Source organism: Symphalangus syndactylus, chromosome 11 (genome assembly GCF_028878055.3).
Source record: "Symphalangus syndactylus isolate Jambi chromosome 11, NHGRI_mSymSyn1-v2.1_pri, whole genome shotgun sequence".
Classification (NCBI taxonomy): Eukaryota; Metazoa; Chordata; class Mammalia; order Primates; family Hylobatidae; genus Symphalangus; species Symphalangus syndactylus.
The window spans coordinates 22247425-22261278 of record NC_072433.2 but is presented as its reverse complement, the minus strand read 5'-3'; the positions used below and the strand labels follow the sequence as shown (position 1 = coordinate 22261278).

Here is a 13854-nt window from a genome sequence, read left to right as displayed (position 1 = left end):
TGCGTGAGGACACAGCCAAACTATATGAGGAGGCTTTTATTTTTGTATGGGGACCTAAATTTGGGAAAGCTGGAAAATAGTGCTAGGGAAGAAGTACATCTTACAAATGAAGAAAGTTGCTGTTCCTGATATGATATCCCAGTGAAGAGGTGATTGTCAGATTCTGGAAGCTCTAGGTTGTTTCTGGAGAGTAGTCAGTTTGAGGTTAGCTTGGTGGGACCCACGTTGTTGTTTTATCCACCCACATACCCGCCTCAGCTTCTGAGCTCTGTGCACGCTCACTCAACCATTATGGAAACCAGTCCTCATTTTGCTTGTGACATTATGATCTGGTAGGCCCCTTCCTCAGGGTCCTACCATGAAATAAGGAAGATGTAGGGGGTGTTCATTCACCATCATATGCATGCATAGCATTTACTATGGGCGAAGCACTTACACACACTTTTTTTTTTTTTTTAAACAGGGTTAATAATTTGCTCCCATAATGGTAAAAATGCATGCCTGATAAATTTCCTCCGCATGTGTAAACAGTGGCTCCACACTCCTTTCTGGAGTTCTACCAGAGGGAAGTGAAATCTGTTTACATGGAGGCATCGACATTCCACAAGGATCCATGTTTGTGTTTTTCCAGAAAAGCGTCAAAGCCAAGGCAGATACAGCCTATAGACAGGTATAGACTTAGTTATTTTCCTTCCAGAATTTACTGTTTTTCTCAGGGCCCCTAATGTTGAGAATTTTGAATCAGGAGATGTGATTCATGCAAGGGAAAAGATAGAGGAACGGTAAGTGTCCGCTCTGGCCTTGGATACAGAGAGCGAGCAATCATGGCTTGTTCCACGGCCTAAGGAGCCTGGCCTAGAAACCAGAAACTAGGTCAGAGCAGCCCAAATGGATTGATCTAAGGGAACATTTTTACTTCCTTTTACTTTTTTCTTATAAATCATGGTTGGGGCTTCTATCTTATGGTGTCTGCAGGGATCCTACAATGAAATAGAACTAAATTAGCATGTGTCAAGGACGAGAGCTTGAGCAGATGAAAAGCCAGCATTGAACAGAATATACATATATATTTAGGTTGACCTTCCAGGAGTCTTCCTAAAAATGTGACATTACATTTGAAACTATAATGCGATCTGACTGATTAAAAAATTAACCTCCCCCACTCCTGGTTGCGTTACCCCTGGAAAGATTTTCTTTTTAATTTTAGGCATTCGAGGTGAATACCTGGGTCTGCAGAGTCTCATATTCCAGAACCCCCTGCAGTCTGTGCAGCGTAGCTTGGCGGCTGTGGACCTGGAACTTGGACTCAAGTCTCAGGCTCTGGTCCTGTTTCCTCCACGCTCTGTGTGACCTTGCATGAGTCATGTGGCTTCTTTGAGCTTTGGGCTCCTCCAAGGATGAAAGCCAAATGTGACCCACCTCATGGGGTTGTAATGTGAAAATTTAAAAGTGTATGTAGGCTGGGTGCAGTGACTTACATCTGTAATCCTAGCACTTTGGGAGGCTGAAGTGGGAGGATTGCTTGAGCCCAGGAGTTTGAGACCAGTCTGGGCAACTTGGCCAGACTCTGTCTCTATAAAAAATTTAAAAATTAGCCAGGCGTGGTGGCACGCACCTATAGTCCCAACTACTCAGGAAGCTGAGGTGGGAGGATCACCTCAGCCTGGGGAGGTTGAGGCTGCAGTAAGCCATGATCGCACCACTGCACTCCATCCTGGATGATGAGACCCTTTCTCAGACAAAAAAGAAAAAAAAGTGTGTGTATAGATGCCGCACCCACAGTAAATGCTCTGCATGCATATGATGGTGAATGAACACCCGCTGTGTCTTCCTACTTCATCTTACCAAGTTGAGGAATTAGCAGACTTACTGGTTCCCATCTTCTCCCCATCCCTCTCACCAGGTTTGTTAGTGAGATTTCATAGTCCTCTCCCTGAAGGGAGAAGCCGAAGCCGTTGCGTGCTGTGGTTGCTGTCTTTCCCTGGAGAGGGGTGCTGTAACGGGCAGCCTCTTCCATCATGGGGCCTCCAGTTCAATGGATTGAGAAGAGTTACAGACAGGCTCTCCTGCCTGCCTTTGGCCTGACAGGTGTCTTGGGTTTTCTGGGACATTCCACCATGGGGTTTCTCCTCTGCTGGGCAGGAAGCACCTGGCATCTCCTGGAATAGCCCCCTGGCTCAGAAGGGCTGCTCTGGAAATGGAGTTGCCGTGTGTGCCTGTGTGCCCAGCACAGTGTGCCGAGAGGGCGGCTGCGCGTGTGTCTATAGTAACAGGTGGTTCTCCCGAGGAAGCTTTGTTTGTGAATTGTGCATGTTTGTGTGTGTGTCAGAATGTACTTTGTCTGTTTCTACTTTAAAAGGGAGGCTTTGACAAAACCTGATCAATATTTTGCATTCCATGCATGAGGAACCAGATGTTAGAAGTTTCCTATCGTTGGGGAGGAGGAGGGAGCTGGGGCCCCTCCAGATTTATAGAAATCAATGTTCTCTGACAGAAGTTGGTTAGTTTTCCTGGGAAACAAGTAACAGGAACACATTTTTTTGATTTTCACAGTGAATTATTTTCTAACAAGAGCCCTCTTTTCGTCTCTTTGACTTTCAGTGTTTGACGAGGGTGAACAAGCACAACATACTAATGGGGTAGAATCCCACAAAGTCGCGCAGCGGAGCCTCTGTTCTCTCCCTTCTTTTTAAATTATTTGCTTTTTGCGCTTGGTGTTACATGCCAGCCCCTTTATCCGAGGTGCCTCTCGTTGCAGGGAGGGCTTTGCTGTGTGAGCCAGACCTAGAAGGGAAGGCACAGAGACAGATGGGGGCCGTGAGATGTTTCCGTGTTAGAAGCATTGGAGTGTCATCTTCCAGCGAAACTGAGATGGGATGAACATTTTAAAACATGAGTAGCCCTAATAGGATTAGGAAGAGGTGCAAGAAAAGGTCTCTTTGACCGACGTGAGTGAGCCCTCGTATGAACCCTGGCTTCATTTCCATCTATAGCCGTTGACCCCCTAACGTGTGCCAAATTTCCAGTTAATCCAGATGAGGACAGTCTGTTACCCACTGCACAGCATTTGGAGGACTTGGAGATTGTTGGGTTCTTTTTCTGTTCCCATTTATGACTCAAACTAGATACTTCCTTCCTTCATCATACTTCTCCAAGATTTCAGAAAGTAAATTCAATTGCCAAGCATAGATGTTTCTTTCTGTGAAAGCTACATTACCTTTGCAGTTCTTATGATCCAGTCTTTTGAAGGTGCTGTCTGTTTTTATCTATCTATCTAGTCTAATCTACCTATCTGTTTATCTATGTAGTCTATCTAATCTATTTATTGAGACAGGGTCTCACTCTATCAGCCAGGGTGGAGTACGCTGGTGTGATCATACCTCCCTTCAGCCTCCACCTCCCGGGATCAAGTGATCCTCCTGCCTCAGCCTCCCAAGTAGTTGAGACTATAGACGTGTGCCACCACACTTGGCTAATTTTTTTTTTCTTTTTGTAGAGACAGGGTCTCACTATGTTGCCCAGGCTGCTCTTGGACTCCTAGGCTCAAGTGATCCTCCTTCCTTGGCCTCCCAGTGTTGGGATTACAGGCATGAGCTACCACGCCTGGCCTCCAGGTGCTTGCTAAATGAGCAAGTGAGTTGGAGTGGGAGCGATCAAGGAAAAGGAGAGTCCGATTTAAGGTTATAGCGAGAGGTTGACCCAACCGAATTTGGGTACACCCAAGTTCTCGCTCTTTTTTGGTTAACTAGGTTGACCTCGAGTTACTGGTTGGTCTCACTTTCTCATTAGTAATTTGTGGGAAGATACTGGATTTTCTTGAGTCAGCTAGGAGGCCCCTGTGTTTTACAGTATTCCAGGAAGTATATTCTCAAAACAGTATTCAAGCCAAAGGGGGATGCCCTCATTATATCCTGCCTTATTTTCTTAGAGTTGCTGCTGTCACTGCCTGTATCACCTGCAGGTTAAGTCCCTGGGGTTGGGCATATTTATGCATGTGTGTGCGCACATGTGTGTGCACGTGCATGCAGTGTCTCGTGTTGTAGACACTTAGACTCGAACCGAAACAAACCCCCGCCAAATGGGCTCACCAGCTAGTTTTCTTTGGGTCCCTGGGTGGCATGCATCCCAGCACACTACCCACAGTTGGAGCTGTTGTTTTGTTTTCTTTTTAAAATTACACTCCTGACCTGACAAAGGAGAGTAGGTAGGAATTGTGAGCAAAAAGTAAAGAAAATGGAAAAAGTAAAAACAGAACCCAGTTGCCCTCTTCCCCAGCGGGTGAGCTCTGTGATAGAGGCGGAAGGGGTTGGGGAATTCAGGATTTGCGTGGGAGAAAAATTTCCTGCCTGGCGAGGAGAGCAAGAACTCTGAAAGCAGGCAGCTCCTTTCTTGAGTGCACCACTGGGATTTGTGCCTTGGTGGATTCTTCATATATTACAGTGAATTTAATTAAATACATTGTGATCCCAATTGAGGGTATTCTAATTAGCTGGGTCAGGAACAAATTATTCTCCCTCCTCCTCCAAATGAAAACATCCACTCTCTTCTGCGGGGAAGGCATGTTCTTGGCTGACTGACTGGCCCCGTGGAGTGCTCATTGGCCTCTTAGCACACTGCCTACCGCTGCTTTTTATTAGGCAGGTTCCAAGGGTGCGATTCTGGGGATGAGGCCACTGCCACTTGGGAGGAAGGGAGAGAGGATCTGACCAACAGGGTCGGGGGTTGAGCCGCTCAGGGCCTAGGAAATGGCCGAATGATGTGGAGAAGGTCACAGAGGTCAGGACCCTGCTGCTAGCTTTGGGTCTCTGTTTACTTCCGGTTGGACAACTTAAGAAATAACAAGACACTTGGAAAATCTGGGGAGAGCAGGACTTGTCACATGCAGGTAGACATCAGTAGACCCAAGCAGAAGTTTGGGTTGGGATGTTGGGTTTATGCGCAGCTGTTTCCTGGCAACCAAGATATAGTTTATTCTTTTTTTTTTTTTGAGACAGAGTTTCGCTCTGTCGTCCAGGCTGGAGTGCAGTGGCACTATCCTGGCTCACTGCAACCTCCACCTCCCAGGTTCAAGCGATTCTCCTGCCTCAGCCTCCCAAGTAGCTGGGACTACAGGCACCCACCATTATACCTGGCTAATTTTTGTATTTTTGTATAGGCGGGGTTTCACCATGTTGGCCAGGCTGGTTTTGAACTCCTGACCTCAGGTGATCTGCCCGCCTCGGCCTCCCAAAGTTCTGGGATTACAGGCGTGAGCCACTGCATTTGGCCTATTCTGGGTGTTTTTAAGTGTTTTGGAGAATAAACTTGGAATACAAAGCAAGCTTGGAATTTTGAATGAATCTTTCATAGAAGTTTGTAAGAGAGGACCCTAGGTGTTCACTGGACCAGGATAGGTGGGAGCAGCCATGGCTCCATTTTCTTGTTTCCTCTTATTCTTTTCTCCACGATTTATAGTGTATGCCCAGTTTCTTGCTAAAATGGCTCTCAAAGTGGCAGACAAAAGAATTCATGGCAGTGTAAGAGATTGTAGTTTACCAACATAAGCTAGAGTGTGGAGTGGATTTTAGAATATCTTTATCATATCCATTTTTTAAAGTGCAAGTCCCTGGTATGATGTTTATTTCAATCCAGGGTTTATACGGTCCTATGACCCAAGAGCCCATGGATTTAAGGACAAAAGATATTTGACATCGCATTTCTGTCCAACTCTTTTGGCCATGTTATTCCTCTCTTCTGGCTCAGAGATTGAAGAATCCAGCCATTTGGAATAGAACTCTCACACATCCATATTCAAATTTAATGTTTGAAATTCAGTGCCTTATTGTGAGGAAATCCTGTTTCATAAGGAGGTAGTGGGAGGATTGGAGGTAAGGCTTTAGTGATTCTTGATCTGATTTCATAGTTTATGCTACCTCCAAAATCTCTTGATGGAACGTATTTCTTTGAATTTCATAGTTATTGTCTCTGCTATCTTTTATTCACTTAGTTTTAGTTGAAGCTTTAATGAATATCATTCTTTTGGTCCTGGTGACCTAAGACAGCAGTTCTTGGCTCTCTTACAGGTTTCTAACTCCTCAGTTTTGGGACAAACTCTTGCTCCCTAGAATATCCTGGTCCTTTTTCTGGCTTCTGAGTTCTGAGGGGCCTCGGGGAGTAGTTTGGGGGAAGGGACGTGGGCTAGCTCATCTTCTCCCTTCACTTCTGCTTTCCTTCTCCCCAGGATCGTAACCTCCAGAAAGCACTGCCTCAGCGCATCCCATCCTCCCGACATCCTCTGAAAGGAACCTCATCACAGAGAAGGCAGTGAGGTTAAATCATTTTTTAAAAGCAGCTCAGAGGTCAGGCGCAGTGGCTCACGCCTGTAATCCCAGCTACTTTAGGAGACAGGCGGGTGGATCGCTTGAAGTCAGGAGTTCAAGACCAGCCTGGCTAACAGGGTGAAACCCTGTCTCTACTAAAAATGTAAAAATTAGCTAGGTGTGGTGGCTCATGCCTGTAGTCCCAGCTACTCAAGAGGCTGAGGCAGGAGAATTGCTTGAACCCAGGAGGCGGAGGTTGCAATGAGCCAAGATTGAGCCTTTGCGCTCCAGCCTGGGCAACAGAATGAGACTCTATCTCAAAAAAAAAAAAACCACACACAAAAAAAATAAACAAAAAGCAGCTCAAATTTATCTCCAGAAGAGTAGCTTTTTATTTCTGGTTGTAATTTTTCTAATAGGTAACATTGAACTCACTGGTTCTTCCAGTATTTTCTGGTTGTAGAAATTTTACTTTGTCCAAGGCTCTGCGTTTGAGTATGTGAATCACCCATTTTGGGGGCAGAAGGGATTGTTTTGTCTTGATGCCTGTGAAGCTCATCCCATTCTTACGTACAAGTTGGCAAGATTTCCTGTGGGATACTTTAGCCAGTTTATGTGATTGAGGGCTTCAACCCCCTCCCATGAGTTTTCTGTGACAACTTAGTTGGTGCGTTTATGTTTCTTCTTCCAGCAAAGTACAAACATGCTTCTGGATTTTTCACACGTGATCAGTGAACACAGGATGTGTGCATGTCAGTACGTGAGCCTCAGGGCAGTGTCCCTTGATAGGAAGCACTCACAGGGCCACTCTGGTATTTTCAGGATTGCGTGGAGTGCAGGGCATTCCATTCTAGCTTGTCAGTGTCTTGCATTCTAAGCTGGACAAGGATGGGACATCCAAGCAGGACTAGAAACCATTATCCCGGCATAAACATCAGACAGAAGCAGTGTGGGTCAGAAAGGAGACAAGCAACATGGGCAGTTCCGAGACGTTTGTTGTGTGCCTGCCATGACTCCATGGGCCAGGCTTGGCTGACTGGGCTAGGGGTTGGGGATAGGTGGTGAGCAGGAAAAAGGAAGGACCACGTAATCACAGGAGCACATAGAGCACTCACATGACCTGAATTTCCTCCTTCAAAAGGATGCTGGGTACGTGGCTGGAGGAGACAAGCCTCAGATTTTACATCTTTCTCTCCCCCTAACTAACTGGGTTACCCTGGGTCAGTCATTTAAGCTTTTGGGGAGTGTTTCCCTTGCTTCATGTGTACCCAATAGAAGAATTCCCTCTTCCCCTAAAATGAATCACTGGAAATGAAGGAGACGGCCTTTCTACACCAGGTGCACATTCATTCTCTGTTAGTCAAAAAGGGTCCATAGCTATCATTACATTACCAGGAGATTCAGAAACACTGTGAGTTTTGTTCTTGGGTTGTCTTTAAGTCTTCCTAGCCACAGAAGCCTGGGGTCTGCCACCTGTCTGCATGACCTCTTCTGTTCTGATACCCCAGAAGTGAATCTTATCTGTGCCTGCCTCCTGGAGGCTCTTAGGCTGCCGTGCTCTGGGATCAATACTGTGTCTACTAAGTACAACAGAGGACGCAATTTGGACCATCTGACCATCTGATTCACCAACTGACCAATGATATTGGCCAGTGATAAGCCAGGTGACTTTGAGATATTGACAGGGAACTAGTTTGGAGAAATTTATTTTTCTGGCATTTTTTAATCTAGGGGAAAACCTAATTTGGGGTTCTACCAGTAGACTGTGGTTTTAAATACAAAAACTGGAGTTGTCTTGTGAAAAAGCCAGATACCAGCTCTGGCTCCATGTTCCTGACCTAGGGTGCTGTACAGGCAGGATGACCAGAGGCTATATTACCTGAAGCAGGGGTTGGCTTAACTTTTCCTGTCATAATTTAGTACATTTCTATAGTAATAATCTAGACTTTGTGGACTATACCATCTCTGTCACAACTGTTCAACTCTGATGTTTCAAAAAACATCCATAGACAGTATGTAAATCAATGGATGTGGCTGTGTTCCAATAAAACTTTATTTACAAAAACAGGCAGTGGGTTGGATTTGGCCCATGGGCCATAGTTTGCCAACCCCTGATCTAACGAGCAGGACACTTTAGAGAACAAAAGGGGAAACCTTTAACCTTGTGCCAGGAAAGCCGGTGTTACACTGGGAGGGCCCATGTGATCAGGATTATCAACATTCTGAAAAGCCACATGGCTGGGGCCATTTGGGGGAGACAGGAATGGGTATCAGTTCGCTGTGTGTCTTCAAAGAACTGCTAGAGAAGGGTGCTGGGTACTCTGGGAAAAAAAAAAAAAAACAGCCCCTCTAAGGAATCTCACAGTTGAAGACCGCAGTAGTCAATTACTGTGCTGCTACGAAGAACTGCCTAGGACTGGATAATTTACAAAGGAAAGAAATTGAGTCACAGTTCTGCAGGGGTGGGGAGGCCTCAGGAAACTTACAATAGTGGCAGAAGGGGAAGCAGGCATGTCTTTCTTCACATGGCAGCAGGAAGGAGAAGTACTGAGTGAAGTAGGGAGAAGCCCCTTATAAAACTATCAGATCTCATGAGGACTTAGTATCACAAGAACAGCATGAGGGAACCACCCCCATATTCTAATCACCTCCCACAAGGTCCTGCCCCCAACACGTGGGGATTACGGTTCAGATTAGAATTCAAGATGAGATTTTGGGCGGGGACACAGCCAAACCATATCAAAGACTGTCCTGTTTGGCTGTGGAGATGTGTCCCCTGGAGGCATGCCTCTGGCTGTGACCCGGATGGTGTGGGCTGATGCCAATGGCGGCTTCGAGTAGCTTACCCAAGGCATGTCTTTCTCTTTTGTTACTTGCAGCACCTGCAGCAGCATGAGAGTGGTGTAGAAGGTGAGAGCTGCTACTACCACTGCGTTCTGTGCAACTACTCCACCAAGGCCAAGCTCAACCTCATCCAGCACGTGCGCTCCATGAAGCACCAGCGAAGCGAGAGCCTGCGAAAGCTGCAGCGGCTGCAGAAGGGCCTTCCAGAGGAGGACGAGGACCTGGGGCAGATCTTCACCATCCGCAGGTGCCCCTCCACTGACCCAGGTGAGTGGTCTCGCGGGCGTGGGAGGCCCAGGTTGGGCCTGGGTGTTCACCTCCTTGAGACCTCCAGAGGACTTCTGTTTGAGGGAGACGTTACTGATCCAGCTGGTCCTCGTGTTCCTTACTGACTTCACAGGTGAGCATTGTGTTTTGGAAGGAACTTGCAGGGCTTGTTGCCTGCCTGCCTTTCTGTCTTTTTTTCTTTTCTTTTTTCTTTTTTTTTTCTTTTCTTTTCTTTCTTCTTCTTCTTTTTTTTTTTTTTTTTAAAGGAACTTGGCAGCACTTTTCTTGGAGCAAGGCTCAGTCTTAGGGAAGTCACAAGCTACTACCCAGGGAGCAGGCCAACAGAAGATACTCTCCTCTATTCTAAGATTCCTCCAGTACATACTTTAGATTCAATTTATTGGTTCAAATTGACATAGCAAATGCTACATCATGTGTCCTGCCCAGTATTAAGAGTACACAATTTGTGGCCTCAAAGTCTGGTCTGTAAAATTGAACTTTAGAGAGGAATAAAACGTGCTTATTATAAAAATTTCAGTTGTATTTGGGAGTGATTCTGAGTGTTTCTTGGGTCCACACTGCTTGCTGCTTCAATGCGTCGAGACCTTCTAGTGGGAGCTTGCCTTGTGTCTACCTCCCCATGTCGTCTCCCTGCAGCCACCTTTTTCCCCACCTGCCTCCCTCCACCCATGACTCCTCCTTCCATAGGGACTTCATTGGGTAGAATCATCTCCTCTTTTCTATTTTTTTCAATTTTCCAGTCTCTTGCTCTCAACTTAGATACACAAGACAGTCACTTACCTCTTTAGAAACCAAAACTTTCCAAGAAAAGCTCTCCTTTCATCCTAGGCCCCATGCTGTCTCTATAACAGAATCTTCCAGATTCTTGAGAGAACCCTCTGAACTGCTCACCTCTATTCCATGTCTCAACCTCCTACAACGCATTTCCTCTGTCACCAAGCCACTCTTGGGAGGGCGCCGCTGATCTTTGATTGACACATCCCAGGACCTGCTGGGCCTCACCGTTTTCTTTCTGCAATGTTTGAAATTGTTGCCCAGCCCTTTCTTGAAGCTCCCTTCCACTTCCCTTGCCTTCCCTTGGCTTCCAGGTTGTTTTTCTCTTGTCCTCCGACTTCCCTTGACAGTTCTGCAAGCCTGACCCTGGCTGGTGGTTCTCAGCCTGCACCGGGCACTGTGGCCTGGTCCTCGGCTCCCAGCCTCTTGAGCTTTTATGTCCTGGTGCTGCCAAAAGCCCTTGTACAGCTTCCTGGATGCCACTGGTCCCACCTCCCAGATGCTGAGCTTCGTGGACATCTCATTGGTCCCACCTCTTGGGCACCTTGCTCACCACTTTCTCTGCCACACTTCTTTTTCTTTTTCATGGCAGCTTGTCTAACAGCCTGGCCAAGCCAGAGACCCGAGGCCACTCGTGATCCCACAGTCTCCTGCAGTGCCTTCTCAGCCATCCAGCCATCATGGATGTGTGCAGTTTTAACCTTAATATAATCAAAGTACACATTTTTATGTTTTTTAAAGGCAAAAAGTTACATACACTTCATGGAGAAGAGCATGCCCCTCTCCCATCCCCTTTTCCAGGGGATCAGCTTTCAACTTTCAAATGTTTCTTTTGTTACTTATTTCCATGTTTCTCCTCATACTTCTATGACTGTTTCTTGTTTTTAAGTTTTAGATGTTACCTCTTGGCTTTCTACCTGGGCAAATGAGAATTTCACCAGTGTGCCGTTCCACAAACCCACCCGTGTACGTACCTACACCCATACCCCAACCACAAACTTACGCAGACGGCATACACACCAGCCCCTGATACCTCGTACACACATGTTCTCACACGTGTGCACACACACACACACTTTCTCTGCATCCCACATATTCCATCCGCACTCACATACACAGCTCACAGACAAGACACCATACCCACATACATTGTATATACACATACACACCCTGTATACGCTCACACACCCACACAAGCCATACACTATACTCACACACCCCATCCGCGTGCACCTCCCCCACATACACTGCATCCCCCACATGCAAACATCATAAACACATAGACAGTATACCCCCACACACCCCACACACACTGACACGCATCCCACATGCACCCTCACTCTACCCACAAATACACAGGCACTGCCCCACACACTCCTGCACCCCCCACACCACACTTGGACTCCCTCCCACTCCCCAGCCCCCGCCACACTCAGTCCTTCCTCCCTCCACCTTCCATTATGATTAAATAATAATTGGGAGTTATATTAATATTCAGTGTTTTCATTATTATAACTATAAATATTAATCGCAGCTGAGCCATGTAGAGTTTTATAATTTCATTTACCTTCTTGTACAACTTATTGTTTTCTCTGGTTTTCTAGGTACCTATGATTAATTCATGGCGAACCTTACTCTGCCAGAAGTAGACATTTCCTAATCTCTGAACACTCTGCTCTATCAGTTTTTTCTGTCAGCTTCATTTCCTCCTGGAGGCGTCCCTCCTAAGCCCCTCCAAAACCCTCTGCCCACCTGCTCCTCTCCGGATCATCCGACTGCTCCTTCGCTGCCTCCTCATATAAATGAAACAGCAATTCCCAAATGATGGGATAGACCACAATTCAAGAATTTTTCTGCCTGCTAGAGTGGTTGAGGTTTCGAGAGTCAGTAGAAATCGTTTGTTCAGGAAAGGGCTGTTGGGTACCGGGATAATTTTTGTCACTTGAAGGTCACTGCAAGACCGTCCCTTGCCATGTGTTTTTCAAATGCCTCTTCTGGTTAAAGTTGAAACGCCTTAATTGGTGGAGCTTCTGCTTTGCCTCTGATCCCATCCGTCTGCATGGGAGCACTCTCAGGAGTGAGGGACGAGGATGGGCCTGAGGCTGAGGCCCCTGGGCCATCTGGCTGTAGGGGAGCCTGTGCCCCACCCAGGGATTGTGGCCTCCGTTTGATCCGCTGCTCTGCATTAGTGCACTGTTGAGTCATTCCCTGGATTCTCCTTCTTTCTACCAACACACCTAGACCTGTTTCTTGCTCAGGGTTTGTGCTTTGTTTGGGGTGTTTTTTAGGCCAGCTCTGCATACATCATTGTTTTAATCGTCTGTTAAAAGCTGGTCCATTTCACCCTTCAATTCTTTCTTTTACTCTGCTCAGAACTCCTTTTGTATTAATGAGGTGCCCCACACTAAACAGTGTACAGCTGCCGTTTCACCCACAGTCTGTGGCCTGGAACAAACAGTTCCCTGTTTCGGAATGTGGTGCTTCCGTGGATGCAGTCCGGCACCAGTGCCTTCGAGATTCCTCTCATTTAGTGCATACTAGGGGTTTGTCCCCCGAGAAGTGTGTGAGCAACTTCAGTGGAGATGATAGACTTCCCTTCCGTATTTCGAGATCCTTTGGGATTGGCTTTGACCCGGACTCCAGTTTTTGCTCTCTCCCCTACTCCCTCCCCACCCTGCACTCCTCCCCTCCCACACACAGGCTCCGGTTCAGTCCATATGACTGATGACAAAAGGGACAAAGTATTACGTATTATTTATTCACATTGACATTAACAAGAACTTGGTTCCGTTTTAGGAACCACTTTAAGAAAACTCATCTTAAGATATATCCTCCCTCTCCCCAGGGGTTGGCTCTTCAAAACTTGAAAGGATATCTTCAAGAGAGTGGACATTATGGACCTGGTAGAATTGAGACGTTTAAGAAGAGGAACTTCAAATTTTGTAAACATCGACTTTATGGACTATTCCCAACTCTGTCCTCTTTAACACAAGGGTCAGGACATGATTTTTCAGCTAGAAACATCATCCTGTGGCATCAGGAGCATTAGGAAGTCTTGGTGCACCTTTTAGGAGCCCCACCCACTCTGACCAGAAGCTCTCCATCCATGGCTGTGCTGTCTACAGTTGGAAGTTCTGGCTTTCTGTCGCCATCCTGCTAAGTAATGCCATTCCTTCTCCTTTCCTCTTCTCCTGTGTTGTACATGCCACAGAATATTACACAAAACCCTTCAGAAACAACTCCTTGTCCTTTCTGCGTTCTGGACCTCATCCCCGGTCTCATGTCACCTCCTACAGGTATCTAGATGGCTCCTCCTAAGGCAGGAGGGGTGAACTCTGCAATAGTTTCTGCCTTGTGGATGACAAAAAATAATCATCTATTCCCAGTTTACCTGTTACTTAAGTCACTTGTTTGCCAGTCGGTCCAGTTCATCATGTAGTCTGCCAACCCATGTGAACCTGTGGGTCTGGAGGAAGGAGTCAAGGTAGAAGAAATTGCAAAGGTCTCCTCCATCCCTTCAGAATTTTCTGGTAGCGGCCAGGATCTATATCTGCCATGACTGGCTACATAACTCCGTGAGAGGCCGCATGGTTGGGCACATACATCTAAGTCCTGGCCTGCACCAGTGGACAGAGCCTTGGCCGCCAGC

General features: G+C 46.6%; 1 protein-coding gene across 2 annotated transcripts in view; it reads left to right on the top strand.

The window, feature by feature from the left end:
- The window catches only part of ZFHX3 (zinc finger homeobox 3), a 316950-nt gene that overhangs the window by 200110 nt on the left and 102986 nt on the right, over positions 1 to 13854 (top strand). For both annotated transcript variants that reach the window (XM_055233177.2, XM_055233175.2), the window contains exon 4: positions 9179 to 9410. In XM_055233177.2, the coding sequence (XP_055089152.1) occupies positions 9179 to 9410 (232 nt within the window). The remainder of the gene's footprint in view (positions 1 to 9178; positions 9411 to 13854) is intronic.